Raw genomic sequence first — 18,733 nt, forward strand, 5'->3', positions numbered from 1 at the left:
AATTTAAAAACATGAATTTCAGTTCCACTCCTTACTCAGGAATTGCAGCATTTCTCAGGTTTTGGTGTTTATATGCTCTTATTCCACAGTTTCTTTCTGAAGTATTTCAGTTTCTAATTAAAGCTTCAACCAGTGTGACTGAGATAGTTTAAATACAGTAGGAAAGGATGTTCTAACCACTTGGTGGCTTCAATTCCCCACCCTCATATCTGATTTAAAGAAATCCCTTTTATTCCTAATTAGAGCCTCAACTTCCTTCACCTGCTTTCTCCTCTCAGGCTTTCTGGGGGAGAAAAATCCATGCTGGCATATTTGCTACTTGATTATTTTATCCCAGTTACAGACACAAACAGACACAACCTTTCTCCCCAGCCTGGACACCATAGAAACATGGAAATGGTTAGGTTGGAAAAGCCCTCCAAGATCACAGAGACACATCAATAACTCTCCTTCCTTTCCTCTTTCTCCCTCTCCCTCCTTTTCCCTCATCCTCCTTTCCTTCTCTCCGTCCTCTCTCCCTCCCCAAGTGCCACATCCACGTGGATTTTGAACCCTCCAGTGATGGTGACTCCACCACTGTCCCAGATAGGCCATTCCAGTATCTGACCATGATTTCCATGATTTTTTTTCCCTAATATCCAACCTAAACCTCTCCTGGCACAGCTTGAGGCCATTTCCTCTCATCCTGTCCCTGTTTCCTGGGAGCACATGCCAACCCCACCCAGCTGCCCCCTCCTGTCAGGGAGCTGTGCAGAGCCAGAAGGTCCCTCCTGAGCCTCCTTTTCTCCAGGCTGAGCCCCCCCAGCTCCTGCAGCTGCTCCTGGTGCTCCAGACCCTTCCCTGGACACGCTCCAGCCCCTCACTGCCTTTCTTGTGAGGGGCCCAAAACTGACCCCAGGATTTGAGGTGCGTCCTGAGCAGCGCCCACCTGGGCACCCCAATGTCCCAGACTCTCATTTCCACTTCCCAACCACATCTTCACCAGTGTCTGACACCTTCTTACCCCAAGCAAGCCTCTCCAGTGCCCCCCTGGCCCCACACTCACCTTGGCCAGGTCCAGGGGGGTTTTCACCTCCTCCCCACGAGCGCTGGGCTCGGGCTGTGCCGGGGTCTCCTGCCTGTTCCTCCCTTTGCGCTTCCCCTTCTTGCCCTGGTCCCGCAGCATCTCCAGAGCCTCTGCAGTGGGAGAAGCACAGACACAGGAGCAACACTCAGGTCACCCCAAAGCTTCTCCTCTCCAGGCTGAACAACCCCAATTCTCCCAGCCTCTCCTCCCAGATGAGCTGCTCCATCCTCTGAACCTTCTGGTGCCTCCTCTGGGCCTCACTCCAACAGCTCCACGTCCTTCCCGTGCTGGATTGCTCTCATAAAATCTGATGGAGCTGGAGCTCACCAGGCTGTGCAGGGATGGGAGGTGCACAGAAAGAGCCTGGCATCAAATATGGGCCTCTGTGGAGCCTCCCACCCTGCTGGGAACCTCAGGAAAGAGCAGCACTGGGGACTGAGGAGCAGCTAAACTGCTTTGGCCTCTAATAAATAAATCAAGAGAGGCTGGGTAAGTGCCAGCAGAAGGAAGATGTCCCTGGACTCTACTTCATGACTGAAAACGTGTGGCAGCAGCTCTCTGGCCACAGACTTTGCCAGAAAAATCCTAGGAAGCTGTGGGAAACTTAGAGAAAAAGAATTCAAACCCTTATTATCTCTCCTTCTGTAACCACTGTTTATAGATATGGTTCTATATATGGTTCTCCAGAGTGTGTTATTGATAGCCACCAATAAATGTGTGAGAGGTTTTCACTTCGACACCAATCAGGTCTTAGGTCCAGCATTGTTTCTATAAGAACTGTAGATTTCTAATAATAAAGTGTCTTTCATGCCTTCTTGTGAAAAATGGGTATTTTATGATTGGTTTTTTTGCAAATATTAAAATGAGCATTATATGTGTTGTGTTAGAAAGTAATGCTGCATTAATTCTATTAAGTAGTGTGTTAAATATAGTTTTAGGTTATAGAAAATGTTAAAATAGAAACTATGCTATGTAGGATACTTTAAAGAAAGGACTTACAGTGAGATAGCAGCCACAGGACACCAAATCTTTCAGAGAAAGAGAATTTATTGCCCCATTATCAGAAGAAATGAACTTCTTCCTGCCTCCAAGGCACTGCTAGGATTTGGAGGAAGAAGCTGACACTGCCCAGACAGAATCCTGTGTTTGAATGGAATTTATGCATCATGTATGAGGTGTATGAACATGCAACAGGCTGTTGCTTTTAAGGGTTAATCCTCTGTTAAGGTGGGTCCTTTTTTGGGCTTATTTTGCCCGGCAAAGGTACCCAGACTGTCCATAACTCTTTGTCTCTATTGTCTCATATTGTCCTAATTCAAATTGTCCAAATTGTCATTACTTTAATCATATTACTACTTTTATAACCATTTTATTACTATTAAACTTTTAAAATTTTAAAAACAACTGACTGGCGTTTTTCATACTTCTGGACCACAAAGCCAATGCTCATTATTACCTGGCTGGGGGCCTGCTACCACAAAATTGGGCTTTAAACTGCCCCCAGTCAGGGATGGGATGGTATCCACACATGGATTCGTGGCATGGAGCTGTTTGTGAGCACAACAAGCGGGTTTATCTGGGAGTTTCCCACCCTGCAGCACTCACCGTCCTTTTTCCGGTAGGCAGGGAAGGGCTCGGAGGGCAGCTGGGCAGATTTCCTCCACCGGCTCAGCAGCTCTTCCACAAACCAGCTCTTCTTCCCGTCCGTGCCTTGAACAAGGTCCACAACGTACTCCCGGATCTCCTCCTCGTTCGTGATGGACAAGATGTACCTGGGGCGGGCCGGGGTGGGTAAAAATGGGTGAGGGGGAGGATGGTCCGCGCTCTCATGGCACAGGCGTGACGTTTATCTTTCCTTTTCCATCAGGTCTCTGTGGTAAGGCCATGGCAGGAGGTGGAACGATGTCACCTTTAAGATCCCTCCCGACTAAGAGCAATCTGTGATTCTGTCACCTCACATCCCACCTGCCGCCACCTCTCCTCCCCGAGTCTCCACCCGAGCCACAGCCCCGGGCAAACTCCCGGCAGCTGCTCTGGCACACCGTGTTTCCTCCGAGGAGCCCCTGTCAGAGGGCAGGAGGGCCCCGCCCGGCCCCGGCCCCGCTCACCTCACCACGTCCTCGCCCACGTCCAGCCCGAAGTCCCCGCGCAGGTGTTGGACGCACCAGGCCAGGAGCGCGCTGGGCGCCGCCATCTTCCGCGGGGGACGGGAAACGCCGCCGCACCGCCCGGCACCCTCCCCTTCCTTTCCCTTCCCTCCGGGAACGCGAGCGCGGAGCGACCGTTCCGGGAGCGGTTCATTCAAACCGGGAATGGCTTGGGTTGGACGGGACCGTAAATCCCCATCTTATCTTATCCCATTCCATTCCATTTCATTCCCGCACCATGGGCAGCGACACCTCCCGCTAGACCACGTTATTCTAAGCCCCGTTCACCGCGGCTTTAAACACTTCCAGAGCCGGGGCAGCCACAGACGCTCCGTGCAGCCAGGGCCTCGCTCCCCTCACGGGGAATTTCTCCCCGCCGGAGCAGAGGAGAGCGGGAAGGGCAGCGGGACGGGGACGGCCCCGCGCTCCATTGGCGGGCTGTGGCCAATAGCGCTGCCGGGGCGGGGCCGGGCCGTGCCGGGCAGGGATGGCGCGGACCAAGGTGGATCAGCGTGGTCGTGCCTTCCGCAAGGGTGCGGGAACGAAACGGGACGGGGATGGAACGGGCTGGGGGGCGGGAAGGGAACGGGACGGGCTCAGGGGGATTCCGAGCGGGAAGAGAACGGGACGGGAACGGGCAGGGCAGGGCTGAGCTGAGCTGAGGGGGTTCCGAGCGGGCCGGGCAGGAGAGGCTCATGGGGGTTCCGAGCGGGAACGGGACGGGCAGGGCTCCTCAGGGGGCGGGAAGGGAACGGGCAGGGCAGGGCTCGGGGGGGATTCCGAACGTGACGGGCAGGGCAGGGCTCAGGGGGGGTTCCGAACGTGACGGGCAGGGCAGGGCTCAGGGGGGATTCCGAGCGGGAAGGGAACGGGACGGGCAGGGCTGAGGGAGCGGGAAGGGAACGGGCAGGGCAGGGCTCAGGGGGATTCCGAGCGGGGGAGGAACGGAGGAACGGGACGGGCAGGGCTCAGGGGAGTTCCGAGCGGGAACGGGACGGGCAGGGCTCAGGGGAGTTCCGAGCCAGACGGGACGGGCAGGAGAGGCTCAGGGGGGTTCCTTGCGGGAACGGAACGGGACGGGCAGGGCTGAGGGGGCGGGAAGGGAACGGGCAGGGCAGGGCTGAGGGGGGTTCCGAACGTGACGGGCAGTGCTGAGGGGGGTTCTGAGTGGGAACGGGCAGGGCTGAGGGGGGTTCCGAACGTGACGGGCAGTGCTGAGGGGGGTTCTGAGTGGGAACGGGCAGAGCTGAGGGGGGTTCCGAACGTGACGGGCAGGGCTGAGGGGGGTTCTGAGTGGGAACGGGCAGAGCTGAGGGGGGTTCCGAACGTGACGGGCAGTGCTGAGGGGGGTTCTGAGTGGGAACGGGCAGGGCTGTGGGGGTTCCGAGCGCCGCTGCTGACCCTCGCTGTCCCTTTGCCCGCAGTGTTGGTCGCCCGCGCTCCCCGCAAGGCGCTGGGCTCCGGCAGCAGCGGCAGCATCAGAGCGGGGCCGGCAGTGCCCGGCCGGAGAGGTGAGCGCAGCCCCTTCTCCTGCCTCCCTTCCCTCCATCGCTTTTTCCTTTCCTTCCGTCCTTCTTTCCCTCTCTCCCTCGCTACTGTGAAAAACGCCAACCACTTGTTGTTAAAATTTTAAAAGTTTAATAGTAATAAAATGGTTGTGAATATAGTAATATAATTAGAGTAATAAAAATTTGGACAATTACGATTTAGGACAATACAAGACAGTAAGAGCAAAGAGGTCCGGGTACCTCTTCCTGGGCGAAATAAGCCCGAAAAAGGACACACTTTAACAGAGGATTAACCCTTAAAAGCAACAGCCTGTTGCATATTCATGCACCTCATATATGATGCATAAATTCCGTTCAAACACAGGGTTCTGTCTGGTCAGTGTCAGCTTCTTCCTCTGAATCCTGACTGCATCTTCAGGGCTGAGCGAGGTGGGAAGAACTCGATAAAATAGCAATAAATTATTTTTCTCTGAAAGATTTAGGTGTCCTGTGGCTGCTATCTCAGTGCAAGTCCCCTCTTTGAAAAAGTACCTTACATAGCATAGTTGCTATTGTCACATTATGTTATAACCTAAAACTATATTGAACACGCTACTTAAGAAAATTAACACAGCATAGCTTTCTAACATAATACATATAATATTTGCAAAAAGCCAGTCATAAAATACACGTTTTTCACACTTAGTTCTTTCTTCTTTTCTTCCCTCCTCCTCCTCTCTCTCTCCTTCCTCCCTCCCTCTCTTTGCCCCTCCCTCCCTCTGTCCCTGCCCATGCTGAGCCGGCGCTCCCCGCAGGTGAGCAGCGCCCCGTGGGGCTGAACCGGGTGTGTGTGAGGCCGGTGCCCGCCTGGCAGAGGGGCATCAGCGACTTCCTGCAGCTGCCATCCAAGGAGAGCCGGGCATCCGACGGAGACACGCCCGGGACCAGCGGCCTGCAGTGGGTATTGGGGCAAGGGGAGGTGTGGAAACCCAGGGAATGTTTCTGTGTCTGCTCTGGGGTGCCCCGACCCCCAGGGGAGCACTGACTTTGACCCTCATTCATGGAGGAAGTTTCCTAGACTTCAAGATAAACTGTAATCCACAAAAGTGTGAAATATAGAGAGTAGTGTAGGTGTGTCACTTGGTGAGGAATTTAGGTTTTGGGGTTTTTAGTGTGTTGTGGATGGAAGCAAGATGGAGGGCGCAGGGTGTCATCCTGGGTTTCTTATTCATACTTCTTCATGGGTTGTGGTGGCATTTTGTAATCGGGCAGAAAAGTCCCCATTGCAGCTCTTTGGGATCAGTCATTGGGTTAAAAGGGAAAATAAATAGGTGTCAGATCTTAATTGGATAGTTTAGTCTTAAAAGGCCTTGTAACAAGAGATTGTTGGCCATTTTGTGCCCAACTCACAGTAGTGAGACTGTTTAAGTGATAAGAAATAATAAACACCTGAGTCCAAACATGAACTACCCTCTCAAGTGCCTTCAGTCCAGACCCAGAGAAACCAACAACTGGGACCCCCACAGGGAAGCAAGCTGTGATTATTTTTTCTCTGTGAAACTCCATTTTTGAAGGGGCAAGTTGACAGTGTGTCTCCTGACCTCTGTGTCCTCGTGGAAGTGATGTTTCTCACCAAATCTGGCAAAGTTTTCAGGGACCTCATCAAGGTGGAGTAACTGGTAGTTCAGGCAAGTTCTTACTGTTCAGGCATAACTAACTTTGCCAGCACAGTGAAGTTTTGGAGAAGTTTAGGAGAGCACTAACAACTTCCACGTGCCAGGAATTGAATGTAGAAATGAATCCACAGCCTCAGAGATTAACTGTAGGCTGCACTGCTGACTAAAAGGGCAGCAGTATAAAATATTATCTTACTGTTTTCCATAGGGAATTCTGGGTTGGAACTCCCATTTTTCCACCAGATATAGGTATTTCTAAACTGCTAGGGGGAGTTTGGAAATACCTATAAGATGCCATAAGAACTGGCCCCAAATTGTCCTGCAGGACAAGCAGACAAAGGCTTTTAAGTGCATCCCACCTGTTGGTGAAACAGAAAATGTTTGCTGTAGCACAGGGAAACCTTCATCCCTTTAATTTGGAGTTTGTTGTGCTGAACAAGAACAAGGTGGTGGGAAGAGAACACAGGATAAAGGTGCCCCTGTCAGTCCTGATGCCTCAAGGTCTAACTAAGTCATTGGGCTTTGGGAGAAGCCCTTCAAACCAGAGCTGGTTCCTGCTAATGCTTCTGAAATAATGCTCCTTTCAGAGCTCGGCCCCTGCCACTGGATCCTGCCGAAGAGAGAGAGTGCTTGGAGGAAGAGTAGATGTGACCTGGCCTCGATTTTCATGTTAAAATGCTCCTCCTACTCCAGCTGGGTTTTGTACATTTGCATAGCTCTTTACTTTTTTTTTATTACTTCCTTTCGACTTTTGTACAAGCCTAAAAGTCTGAGAGATGGCACAAACACTGGAGAAATTAATTAGTTTTTACTGTTTGGCACTTAATGTTCATTGTAAAGCACTGGTTTTATTTTTATCTTGGTTTGCCTGAGTTCCCCCTGCTTTTGTCTTTCATCTTCTGCCTGCCTTGTGTTTGTGCAAGACTTGCATGATCATGGTTGTTCCGTTACTGCAAAGCAGATCCTCGTTTTTAATAAACTGAAACCATCTGAGCACACACCTGTGCTGTGTCTTTACTGCAGTAAAAGCAGTTAATGAAGATTTCTTTGTCCAAAAATAAGAAACTGGACTTGGAAAGACACTGGAGAGGTGGGTGGGCAGCTGAAATTTGCTCTGATTAGAGGTGAAGTTTAATTCAAACAAACTGGTTGTTCTAAAGAATCAGAACTCTGAAAGCTGAGGCGGCAGTAAATGGCTAAAACTAAATAAATCTTGTTATTGTGGATGTTTTAACATTGCCACATAACTTTTGGGGAAATTCATAGGAAAAAAGCAAGTGGGGCCTTGTGCTAGATCTTGATGTCAGGGGTTCTGCTTCTGCTCTTCCTCAGAAGTTCCCTGAAATTATCGTGATATTGTTGAGCAAATGAGAAGGGGAAGTTAGGAGGAGATTAAAATTTAAATTTAGCACACCAGGAGAGTTTAGTGGTAGCTCTTGTAGGTCAGCCTGGTTGGGAAAGCAGTGAGTGCTGTAAAAACCTCTTCCTAAAAGTCTATTGATAAAAAGGAGAGTTGTCACAGAGAAGCAATTCAAGTCTGAATGAGAAGCAGCAATTGATTGCTCCTTAACAGAATTTTTTTTTAAGATTATGTAAATTTAAGGGGAAAATCTGAACAAGCCAGACTTCTCTGCCCTAGCACCACACAAACCATCATCACAGTGACAGGTGGCACTAATGGCAGCTCTTTCCTGTCCCTTTGACCTGCCAAACCAGCGTACCCTCAGTTCCATTTCTCCTCTAAAAGTGCCTGGGAGGCAGCAAACACCCGGGGGCTCTGATCAGATCCCATCTCCTGCGTGCCCTCAGCTGCCATCTGTGTTCAGCTGCTCCCTCAGGGCTGTGCAGCTGCCAGCTGGGAGGGGAAGGATGAGGAGCTGCTCACCAAGGAGCAACGTTGGGATCTCAGCTGGTCACAGTGACCCTGAGAAAAGTTGGAAAGTCTCTTTAGCCAGCCTGGCACTTGAAGAAGGAGTCAGGGCTCTTCGTTTCTCGGTCTCAAGGTTGTTTATTGTTTCTTATCTATAAAATTCTTTCTCCTGTCCTGCCAAGGTCAGCTCAGCAGGACAGTCCCAGGCACTCTGCCTGCCCCTGGGGTGGGGTTATCTCTTTATACTACAAACTACATATACAATGTTTACAATTACTTCCCAATACCTATCACCTGTGTTAGACAGTGAGCTTCTACTCTAAACCAATCCAAAAGTGCCAACATCACAGCAGAAGATGGAGGCCAGGAAGAAGAAGGAGAAAGGCTGGACACACCCAGTTCCCTCCATCTTGCCCCCTGAACCCCCATACCAGAAACCCCAAAATCTACTTTTCCACCCCGTGATAACTTCATTATTATTCTGCCTAAACTGTTGTGGCTTGCTGATCTTCATATAAAGTTGGTAATTTGCTCCACAGGTGATAAACAAACCCACAGGTGTTTTGTGGTTTTGTTTGAGCTTCTGAGTCCCCTGGCAGGGTCTTGGCCATCCTGGCCAGCCAGAGGGATGCTCTGGGTTCCCACAGAGCAATGCTCATGGAGACCTGAATCACAGATCCCAGAATGGTTTGGCTTTGAAGGGACCTCAAAGCTCATCCCCTGCCATGGGCAGGGACACCTTCTACTAGCCCAGGGTGCTCCAAGCCCTGGCTTTGGACACTTCCAGGGATGGGGCAGCTTCTCTGGAAAGTCTGTGCCAGAGCCTCCCCACCCTCGCAAGGAAAAATTCCTTCCCAATATCCCATCTAACCCTGCCCTCTGGCAGCGGGAAACCATTCCCTGGCATTCCAGGCCCTTGTAAAAACAATCTCTCTCCATGTTTCTTGCTGCCTCCTTCAGATCACCCCAAGGCTGAACAACCCCAATTCTCCCAGCCTCTCCTCCTAGCTGAGCTGCTCCATCCTCTGAACCTTCTGGTGCCTCCTCTGGCCTCACTCCAACAGCTCCACGTCCTTCCCGTGCTGGATTGCTCTCATAAAATCTGATGGAGCTGGAGCTCACCAGGCTGTGCAGGGATGGGAGGTGCACACAAAGAGCCTGGCATCAAATATGGGCCTCAGTGGAGCCTCCCACCCTGCTGGGAACCTCAGGAAAGAGCAGCACTGGGGACTGAGGAGCAACTAAACTGCTTTGGCCTCTAATAAATAAATAAATAAACATGCTCCCTCTGCACAGATAAAATCCAAATGTTTGCAACAGGACCTGCAGCCTTAAAGCTGAGTTTTCAATAGGAGCAAAATGCAGGAGAAGATGTTTACTTGGCTGCTTTCCTGCCCCAATGGGAATACAGGAGGGTGACCTTCAGGCCACCCTCCCTGGGGCTGGAGCTGATTTATCTCCAGCTGTGCCCCTGCTGCCAATCTTTGGTTCTATAGGGAAACAGGAACAGCACCCAGATCTTCTGAAAATAAGGGAAAAAATTAGAAAGGGAGAGAGTGCTAAAGCTCAGGAGCTTCAGTCAACCCAAAATAAAATTTAGAACTAAGACCAGACTTGTAAGAGGTTTCCATGTCCAAAAGCTTGCCTGGTTGTGTTTTTTGGGTTTTTTTTCCAACTACTGTTGTTCCAATAAAAATCTCCTTAGAATGCTGAAGAGAGCTGCCCCTATGCTGACACCTGTGCTGAAGGATTTCCATCAATCTCAAGAAGTGCTTCAGCCCAGTGACATAATTAATAGTGAAATTTAATGTGGTAAAGAGGGGTCATGCACAGTGCTGAAAATTAATTTACAGATAAATTGTCTGTATCACTGTACTGGGTGTAATGTTACAGCACCTAACAGGTTTTCCCTGTGAAATGGGATTTCCACAGTCTTAGGGCAAGAGGTGTGGTGCAGAGAAACCTCCTAAGGGGAGCAATCAGCTGGAAATCCAGTCAGTATTACTTTTATTTTTTCAGAGTAGTTTTTACTTCTGAGGTAACTTCTTGTAATTTTAAGGGATTGTTCTATAATAATGATATTTTGGTTAAATCCATATGAGCACCACAACTCATTGACAGCCCCTTCCAGTGCCTAAAGGGGCTCCAGGAGAGCTGGAGAGGGACTGGGGACAAGGGATGGAGGGACAGCACACAGGGAATGGCTTCCCACTGCCAGAGGGCAGGGATGGATGGGATATTGGGGAGAAATTCCTCCCTGTGAGGGTGGGCAGGCCCTGGCACAGGGTGCCCAGAGCAGCTGTGGCTGCCAAGGCCAAGTTTGATGGGGTTTAGAGCACCCAGGGAGAGTGGAAAGTGTTCCAGGGGGATGGATTGAGAGGAATTTAAAGACATTTTCCAGCCCAGTCCAGCCCGTGGCTCCAACACTTTCAAACACTTTTCAGTACCCCGGGCTGACCGTAGATGTCAGCAGCAGCTTCAGCTACAAACGCTGGGCTGTGCCAGCAACCACACAAGGCTCCTCCTGCCTCGGACCAGCTTATTTAGGAAACGTGAAGAGAATGTATAAATGTATGGACGGGAGACTGGAATTGCTCATTTCCCGAGCCTGTGCTATCTTGCCAGGTAAGGAAATGGCTCCAGCAAAATCACCCTCCATGTCACCGGCTGAATCCCTGTGGCTTCCTTGAACCCAGCCGTGTGCAGGGTCAGGGATGGGCAACCCACTCCCCCCAGCAGCTTTATTTCCATCCTCACACATGGAATTTTCTTCCAATAGTCCAAATAATGATTTATCTGACCCCTGACCTTGAGAACAGCACGGCCCTGCGAGCACTAATGAGCAATAAACTGCCCTCAGCTGAGCCTGCTATTCACGCCTGAAGGTCCAAGAGCTCCTTGTGACCCGGGCTGGGGCGCCCACACCTTTCCCCAGGGGATTTTGGATGTACCCACATCACCATGAGAGCTCAGGGGGTCACTGCTGGCACAGCCGGGCATGTGGATCAGCAGGAGCTGTTGGATGCTCCAAAGACAGCTGCAAAGTGAGCAAACAAAGGAGAGGGGATGGAAGTGTTTAGGAAATAACAATTCCCGAGGGCCTAATATATTGAATTTTAAACCTTACTGGGCAAAATGATCTTTGTTTGGGCAAGAGACAGTGATGGAACAGACACCATCCCATCTCATCCCCATAGCCTAAGGCTTTTTCTCACAGGGATAATCACAAAGTGCTGCTGCTCCAGAGCATTTTTGAGCTTTTCCTTGCAGACCCCTTCTCCCCTGAGCAGGCCAGACAGCCCATTTCTGTTGGATTTAGCTGGAAGGAAGGAAGGAGGGAAGGATCCCCTGCTGCTGTCCTGCTCAGGGGGGCAGCTGCTCGGCGGGGACAGCAGATGTCTGGGCCATGGGGACACAGACAGAGGGGAGGGGAGCAGGGCCATCAGCTGTCAGGCTGCCGACCTCTTACCCCACATGAGTGGGAAATCCACTGCCAAATCTCGGGGATCTCATCCCCACATGAGGGAGTTTCATCATTTTTTTTCTGATTTTCAAGGCTTTTTCTGTTACCAGACCATGCCCAATTTATAGCCATGATTGTTGACTTCCCATCTTTGGAGCGCAGCCTGCCTGCTGGGGACACTGTGCTGTAGAGTTCAGGTGTTGCCTGCTTGTGTTAAGGGAGGTACACTCGACTCCTCCTAGAGCTAATTCTGCTAAATTCCAAACCTGTTCATGTAAATTCCTGCTCTGGATTGAGTATTTACAGGGCTGTGTCTACGGGAAGAGAGACAAGTGAGACCTCAGTACCCCTCTGGTTTCACCTCTCTGCCAAAACATGCGCTTTAAAGCTTTGTCTCCCCTTTAACTTTGCTTTTTCCCCTTTGGACGTTTCTCAGAAGGATATGAGGTCTGTGTCTGCAGGGTCCCCCTGCCCACGCTGGGGCGGTGCCTCCCTGTGCCTGATGCTCAACAGGAGCTTCATTGTCCTTCCCTCTGCTGGGACAAAGGGGGATTGTCCTGCCCACCACGAGCTGCTCCATCCCGACCAGAGATGCAGGAAGAAAAGCAGGAGGTTTCCCTTCTCCACATGATAAGGTGCTTGGGAATCAGGCTGGAATCTCACCTGTCTGGGCTGAGTATGAGGAGGCAAGGAACTTCCACTGGGGTGCTCCTCACTCACCCCAAACGTTTTTGGGTCAGTTTTGACCCCCCCTTTATTCAACACACAGGCTGGTGTTCAGACAAACTCCTAAGGGATTATCACAGGGCTAATGAGAATTCACACGTTTAATAGGACTTAGCAGAAGAACTGCTCGGACTAAAATTGATGATAAATCAGTTTTCAGAATTAAAATGCTCCTTGGGAGTGCCCAGAGGGTTCAGAGCAGAAAAAAAAATGGGAGCTGAATTGCAAAAATGCCTCTCCCTTTGATCAAAGGTATTGTCAATATTATATGATATCCACATTATTATTATTATTATTTTCCACAGATAATAGCACAAAGAATGAGCAAAATAAGCTCATTTTGGAGCAGAGGTTCAGGGTAGGGTTTGACAGGATGCTGCCAGGACAGGCTTTTCAGGTGCCTGGATTGAGACATTCTGCTTTTGATATTGACAACTTAAAAGGTTTAATCAGAAATATTAAGCCTTTATTAAACCTATACTGAGTCAGGCGAGTGTGTATATCTCTGAAAAGAGAAAGCAAAAACCTAAAGTGAAATGTCCATTTTTATTAGAACTGGGCTCTGTTTTCTGGTTAACTATGGCATCAGGGAAAAATTTCTAAGCTCAGTCTCAGGATTATGAAGTAGTAGGGGAAATAAATAATTTTAATGCTTAAATTCTGGATCTGCACACATTTTCCAAATAAACCTTTGCTTTATCCTTGGTGGGGCCCATATGCTGGCAAGCTGTTATGTGTGTGGCTGGATAATGGGATTGTCCCCAGGGTGGAGGCCTGCACACCAGGGAGGAAGGTTTTCCTCACGGTGTTTTTAACCATTTCCAAGGCATGAGCAACCTGGTTGGGTGGAAGGTGTCACAGGCCATGGCAGGGAGGGAATAAGATGGTCTTTAAGGTCCCTTCCAACCCAAAGCAGTCTGTGATTCCATGAATATGTCAGTTTAAATGCCAAGTTCTTCACCAGAATCAGCTTGGCAGCATCCAGGCGACAACACCAGTGGGTTTCTGCTCCTCTTCCACAGACTCAAGGAATGGTTTGGGTTGGAAGGGACCACCCCAGTGGGTGCTGAAGCCTGGAGGATGCTGAGCCCCAGTGGGGTGCTGAGCTGAGCCCTGGCTGATGCTGAGCCACAGAGGATGCAGAGCTCCATTGGGTGCTGGGCCAGGTTGGTATCGAGCCCCAGAGGATGCAGAGCTCCACTCGGTGCTGAGCCCAGCTTTGTGCTCAGAACCAACAGAGTGCCAAGCTGAGCCCCAGAGGATGCAGAGCTCCACTCGGTGCTGAGCCCAGCTTTGTGCTGAGCCACGGAAGGTGGTGAGCTCCAGTGGAGTACCAAGCTGAGCTCCAGAGGGTGCTGAGCCCGACTGATGCTGAGCTGCAGTGGGTGCTGAACCCCAGAGGGTGCTGAGCCCCGGCTGATGCTGAGCCCCAGAGGATGCAGAGCTCCACTCGGTGCTGAGCCCAGCTTTGTGCTGAGCCACGGAAGATAGTGAGCTCCAGTGGAATACCAAGCTGAGCCCCGGAGGGTACTGAGCTCCAGTTGATGCTGAGCCAGGCTGGCAGTGAGACCTGGAGGGTGCTGAGCCCTGACTGATGCTGAGCGCCAGAGGAAGCAGAGCCCCATTGGCTGCTGAGCCCAGCTCTGTGCTCAGCCCGGTTGATGCTGAGCTCCAGTGCGTGATGAGCCGAAGGGTGCTGAGTCCTGGCTGATGCTGAGCCCTGGCTGATACAGAACCCCGAGGGTGCTGAGCCGCAGTGTGGTGCTGAGCCCGGCTGCTGCTGAGCCCCGGCTGATGCTGAGCCGCAGTGGGTGCTGAGCCCCGGCGGGTGCTGAGCCCGGTTGATGCTGAGCCCCGGCGGGTGCTGAGCTCCGGTGGGTGCTGAGCCGCAGTGGGTGCTGAGCCCGGCTGATGCTGAGCTCCAGTGGGTGCTGAGCCCCGGCTGATACAGAGCCCCGGCTGATGCGGAGCTCCAGTGGGTGCTGAGCCCCGGCTGATACAGAGCCCCGGCTGATGCGGAGCTCCAGTGGGTGCTGAGCCCGGTTGCTGCGGAGCTCCAGTGGGTGCTGAGCCCCGGCTGACACTGAGCCGCAGCGGGGTGCTGAGCGCGGCTGCTGCTGAGCCCGGCCGGCAGCGCAGCCCCCGCGGCCCCGGTCCCGCCGCGCTTCCCGCCCGCCGCTTCCTCCTGGCAACGCCACGCGGTTTCCAGGGCCGGCGGTGCCCCGGAAGCGGCGCGGGCGCGGCGCGGCCATAGGGCGGAGCCGCGCGGGGCGGTGCCGGCGCCGAGCGCTGCCGGGTCGGGCTGTGGCCGTCGAGTGCCGTGAGGGAGGAGCTGCGGCGGGCGCGGGGAGAGCAGCGGCGGCTCCGGCCCGGCCCAGCCCGGCCCGGCCCGCCCGGGGAGCGCAGCGCCGGCGGAGCAGGTACGGCCGCGGGGCGCGGGCGGCGGGGCCCGGGCGGGGGGCGGTGCTCGCGGCCCGCCCGCCGCGGAGCCTCCGCCGGGCTCGGCGCTGCCGGTGCGGCGGGAGCGGCTCCGGCCGGGCGGGCGGGCGGGCGGAGCAGCCGCCGTGGGGCGGCCCCAGGGAGCCCCGAGCGGGGCGGCGGGCGGGGGTCGCGGCTCCGCCGGGTGTGGGCGAGGGGAGCGGGGCGGGCTCGGGGCGCCGGGCTGGTGCTGCCGGCGGGGCGGAGCGGCGGGATCGGATCGGGGGAAGGCGGCAGCCCGAGCTGAGAGGCTGTCCCGGGAGAGCCGGGCACGGACCTGCCCGGAGAGGAACGGGAGGTGCCACCTTCCTCCCTGGTGGTGTTCGCAGTGCTCTGTGGAGCTGGAGGTGTATCAGCAACTTATTTGTGTGAAGAAGTTGTGTATCCCCCCTACGTCTGGGAAGTGTTTCCATACGGTGTTTGGCACACTGTGGAACTCTAAGGGTTGGGGTTTGTTGTCTTATTCAAATAATGGAGTCGGGATGGTTTGGGTTGGAAAGATCTCAAAGGTCATCTCATTCCAGCCCTTGCCATGGGTAGGGACCCCTTTCACCAGAGCAGGCTGCTCCAAACCACGGCCAGGCTGGCCTTGGGCACCTCCAGGGATGGGGCAGCCTCTGCTGCCTCAGGAGGGTGACATCTGCCCTTCCAAATGTTTCACTGCTACCCGCAGTCCCCTTTAGCCTGTCTCGACAGGGACTTCTCTGTTCCTGGGAAGTCTTCTGAGCAGAGTCCAAGCTCTGTTGAGCTGCCTCCCGTGCCTGACTCGTGTGACATTTTCTACCTCGCTCATTTGTGGGCTCACCGTGACCTGCCTGCAGTCCCACTGTCACGGGTGTGACCTCAGACTGGACTGGTTTTTTTTACTAGTGACCTAATGCCTGTCAGCTTGTGCAGCCACTCCCCAAGTTCTTCAGGATCTGCTTTTCCTTCTCTCAGCTCCCCAGCTGTGATTTACCCAGACAAACCATCTCCACATCCCTGGTTCTGTGCTGTGCTGGTAACTCAGTCCCTCTTGGGAGAGGATGATGGTTGAACTGGGAATCACGAGCTTTGTTCCTATTGAGAAGCTCTTATCAAATATTAGCAGCATTTTCCCACAGACACATTCCAAAAAACACAAAGAGTGCCTTTGAATTATGAATTATTTGCAGAGATTTCAGGCTGCAGAATTGCTCAGTGCTTGCCAGTGGCTCAAGTTTTAGAAGTGCCACCTGGGTGGTGGAATGTTACTGATGAGAGAGTTTGGGTTTCATGGTATTGCTGTTGTAGAGAATGCTCACAGTAGTGATTTCCACATGAAGCTGGGCTCACACTGGAGCTCTTGGAGCCCGGGATGAGCTGGAGGTGCTGCCAGTGATAAATACCAGCAGGAGTTCTGTTCAGGGAAGGTGACCGCTGGCAAGGTGTGACCCGATAAGAAAAGAATTTAAATATCATGGTGTGCAATAAAAAAAAAAAATCATTATTAGTAAAAACCCACGCGGATGTACTTAGGAAGAGGGAGGATGCAGGTGAGGGGTGCCAGGCAGATCTCACTTTCCATGCTGAAGGTCTGGCCGCCGGTGTAGCGGCCCCGGGCGCCACTGATGCTCCAGCCTTTTGGCAAAAACCTTGCTGACTCCAGTGAAATCTTAGACTATTGGCCTGATAAAATCAGGCCTTTATGCTCACACCCTGCGTAAGCACCTCGGCTTTTTTCAGATACAAGTGTTTCTTGAAACAGTTCCTGCCCTGAAATCGCTTTTGCTGGACTGGGCTGGTGCATTTTGTATTCTTTAGGAGATGTTGGGTGCTGAGGAAGAGGAGTCTCATCTCTCTGCTTTCCTCTGCAAGTCTATAACTGTGTGTTTTCAACTGCTGGCCAAAAGTCCTCACAAGTTTGGGCTCCTTGCTGTGTTTTGTGTAAGTTCTGTTTTCTGGACATGAGATCCGGAAACTCACACCACATTCTCACAATAAATTTATCTTGGACATACCTGCCTGTACTTATGCCAGAGTTGCTTCCTATAAATCAGCTCTTCTGTGCACTGGTGCTTTTGGAAAGCTTGGCCCAGCTGTTGGCTCCTTGTTTTCAAAGCACAGTCACTCTTTTCCATGTTCTCTGTTGCTCTCTTTCCTGCACACATTTGCAGGGCAGGGAATGGCAGGGGAGGACTCTCTGGGATGCTGTGCCATGCCATGGATAATTCCTTTGTGCTGGTATCCTTCGTGGCTGAGACAGGTTGGTGGCTCACAGCATGGCAACAAGCTCATATCCCGCCTCTCTTTTTCCTTGGGTTAAAGAGTTTTCCAGTTCATAGCAGTGTCTGTTGTGAAGTGCCTCATCCCAGCCCATCTATCTTGCTCTTCCACAGGAGTTTTCACGCTGCTCCAGTTCTCTGTGTTGGCAGCGGCCTGGCTTGCTGTGCCAGAGTCAGTGGTGGAAAACATTCAGGCAGGTTCCGAGCTCCACTCTGAGGGGAGCTGTGAGCTGGGCAGGACCCTGAGTCCATCCTGGTCCACTTGCTGCTTTCCCTGCTCCCTTTTCCAGCCCTTAGGAAGCAGTCAGCCCCTGTGTGTTTTCAGGTTAACAGATGAAATCCTGTGTAATGCCTTAAAAAGTGCTACCAGATGAGACCAGGAATCCATCTGGCCTGGTATCCTGCTCACTGGTAACCAGGAGCAGATGCTTGGGGAGGGGAGAACACAAACACAGCAGATCTAATCCAGGGAAATAGTGCTTTATTCTTCTCTCTCCAGCAGTTCATGACCTCCCTGAGCCAGGTGTCGAATTTAGGAACCTTCACACTGCTCTTCATGATAGTCATGATTTTAGGAAAATACTTTTTCCATTCCTGGTAGTCTCTTGGCTGAATTGTCCTCATATATTTTGACTTTCTGTGGCTCTTGTTGTATCTCATGTCATTGCCAGCTCTGCTCCAGCCTCCTTGAGACAGGTAAGGGGTGGGGCACAGGACAACAGAGGACATTGACAGAGGTGCTGGGTTATATTTATGGTATAAAAATATATTTATATTTTTAGAGATATTTTAGAGGTATTTTTCCTATATTATCGTCTCTGTAATTACAAGTGTTGTGCTTGTTCATTAGTGATCTTGGAGCCATGGTTTTTGGTGGAATATTCTGCTGTAGTCCTGCTTTCCCAGGGTTGGTTTGAGTTCAGTCCCTCGTGTCTCCTGAAGTTGGTTTTAGGGTGGTTGTTCCTGATGTGCTGCTCTGTGAATTGTATCACCCACTCATATCACGAGATTTTACTGCAATTCCTTGGAGTCATTGCTCTTATTTACTTCTCATCCTGAATTATTCAGAGTAGCAAATGTTGTCATCTTAGTAGCACAGCTCAGTGCAAAGCAGAATCCTTTGGTGAGTCCCTCCTGCTGCAGAACGGACCAGTGATACATTCTTCCCCCTCCTTTACCTGTTATTTACGTACATGAAGGATTTTTCCTTTTATCCTGTAGTTTTTCTCTCCAGAGAGCTTTGATGGATTCTGCCATGTAGTATCTTGCTTTTTTCAATGGAGTATATCAGCTGATTTTCCCCTTGTTGATGTGCTCTGTCCAGTGCAAAAGGAAGAAGGAAAAGGGGAAAAAAGAACAGCAGCCCCTGACTCCTGAGACATGGCTTCATTTTGTACAATATAATTATCCCTGCAGCAGTCTAGGCTGTCTTTAGGCCAGCTCTGGTTTGCCCAGGCTCTGCTGAATGGTTCTGTGAAAGCTGGGCCAGGAGACTTTGGGGTACCAGCTTTAACCAAGGGCACTTCCCCATCTCCTCCTGTCTGACTCTGGGGTAAAGTGAGGCTGTTGCTGTCACC

At 51.8% G+C, this 18,733-nt stretch overlaps 3 protein-coding genes across 4 annotated transcripts in view; 2 read left to right on the forward strand and 1 right to left on the reverse strand.

Annotated features, from left to right (window-relative positions):
• Positions 1–3,303, reverse strand: part of TRIP4 (thyroid hormone receptor interactor 4) — a 30,135-nt gene extending 26,832 nt beyond the window's left edge. Inside the window, exons 1-3 of the mRNA XM_063169317.1 lie at positions 3,175–3,303; positions 2,672–2,838; positions 1,046–1,176 (exon numbers count right to left, since the gene is read on the reverse strand). Coding sequence (XP_063025387.1) covers positions 1,046–1,176; positions 2,672–2,838; positions 3,175–3,260 — 384 coding nt within the window. The 5' untranslated portion in view covers positions 3,261–3,303. The remainder of the gene's footprint in view (positions 1–1,045; positions 1,177–2,671; positions 2,839–3,174) is intronic.
• Positions 3,304–3,647: 344 nt separating this feature from the next.
• PCLAF (PCNA clamp associated factor) lies at positions 3,648–7,372 on the forward strand. Its single transcript, XM_063169319.1, has 4 exons — positions 3,648–3,746; positions 4,638–4,724; positions 5,516–5,657; positions 6,964–7,372. The coding sequence occupies exons 1-4, from the start codon at positions 3,701–3,703 to the stop codon at positions 7,019–7,021; spliced, it is 333 nt and encodes a 110-aa protein (XP_063025389.1). The 5' UTR covers positions 3,648–3,700; the 3' UTR covers positions 7,022–7,372.
• Positions 7,373–14,791: 7,419 nt separating this feature from the next.
• Positions 14,792–18,733, forward strand: part of CSNK1G1 (casein kinase 1 gamma 1) — a 99,624-nt gene continuing 95,682 nt past the window's right edge. For both annotated transcript variants that reach the window (XM_063169320.1, XM_063169321.1), the window contains exon 1: positions 14,792–14,855. The gene's annotated coding sequence lies outside the window, so the exon portion shown is untranslated. The remainder of the gene's footprint in view (positions 14,856–18,733) is intronic.

This window comes from Melospiza melodia, chromosome 15 (genome assembly GCF_035770615.1).
Source record: "Melospiza melodia melodia isolate bMelMel2 chromosome 15, bMelMel2.pri, whole genome shotgun sequence".
NCBI lineage: Eukaryota > Metazoa > Chordata > Aves > Passeriformes > Passerellidae > Melospiza > Melospiza melodia.

What these genes read in the sequence shown, in the direction of transcription:
- PCLAF (XM_063169319.1), top strand. Translation starts at nt 3,701, where the DNA reads ATGGCGCGGACCAAGGTGGATCAGCGTGGTCGTGCCTTCCGCAAGG. An exon ending in TGGTCGTGCCTTCCGCAAGG is followed by an intron (nt 3,747 to 4,637) that starts GTGCGGGAACGA and finishes CTTTGCCCGCAG; the next exon opens with TGTTGGTCGCCCGCGCTCCC. An exon ending in GGCAGTGCCCGGCCGGAGAG is followed by an intron (nt 4,725 to 5,515) that starts GTGAGCGCAGCC and finishes CGCTCCCCGCAG; the next exon opens with GTGAGCAGCGCCCCGTGGGG.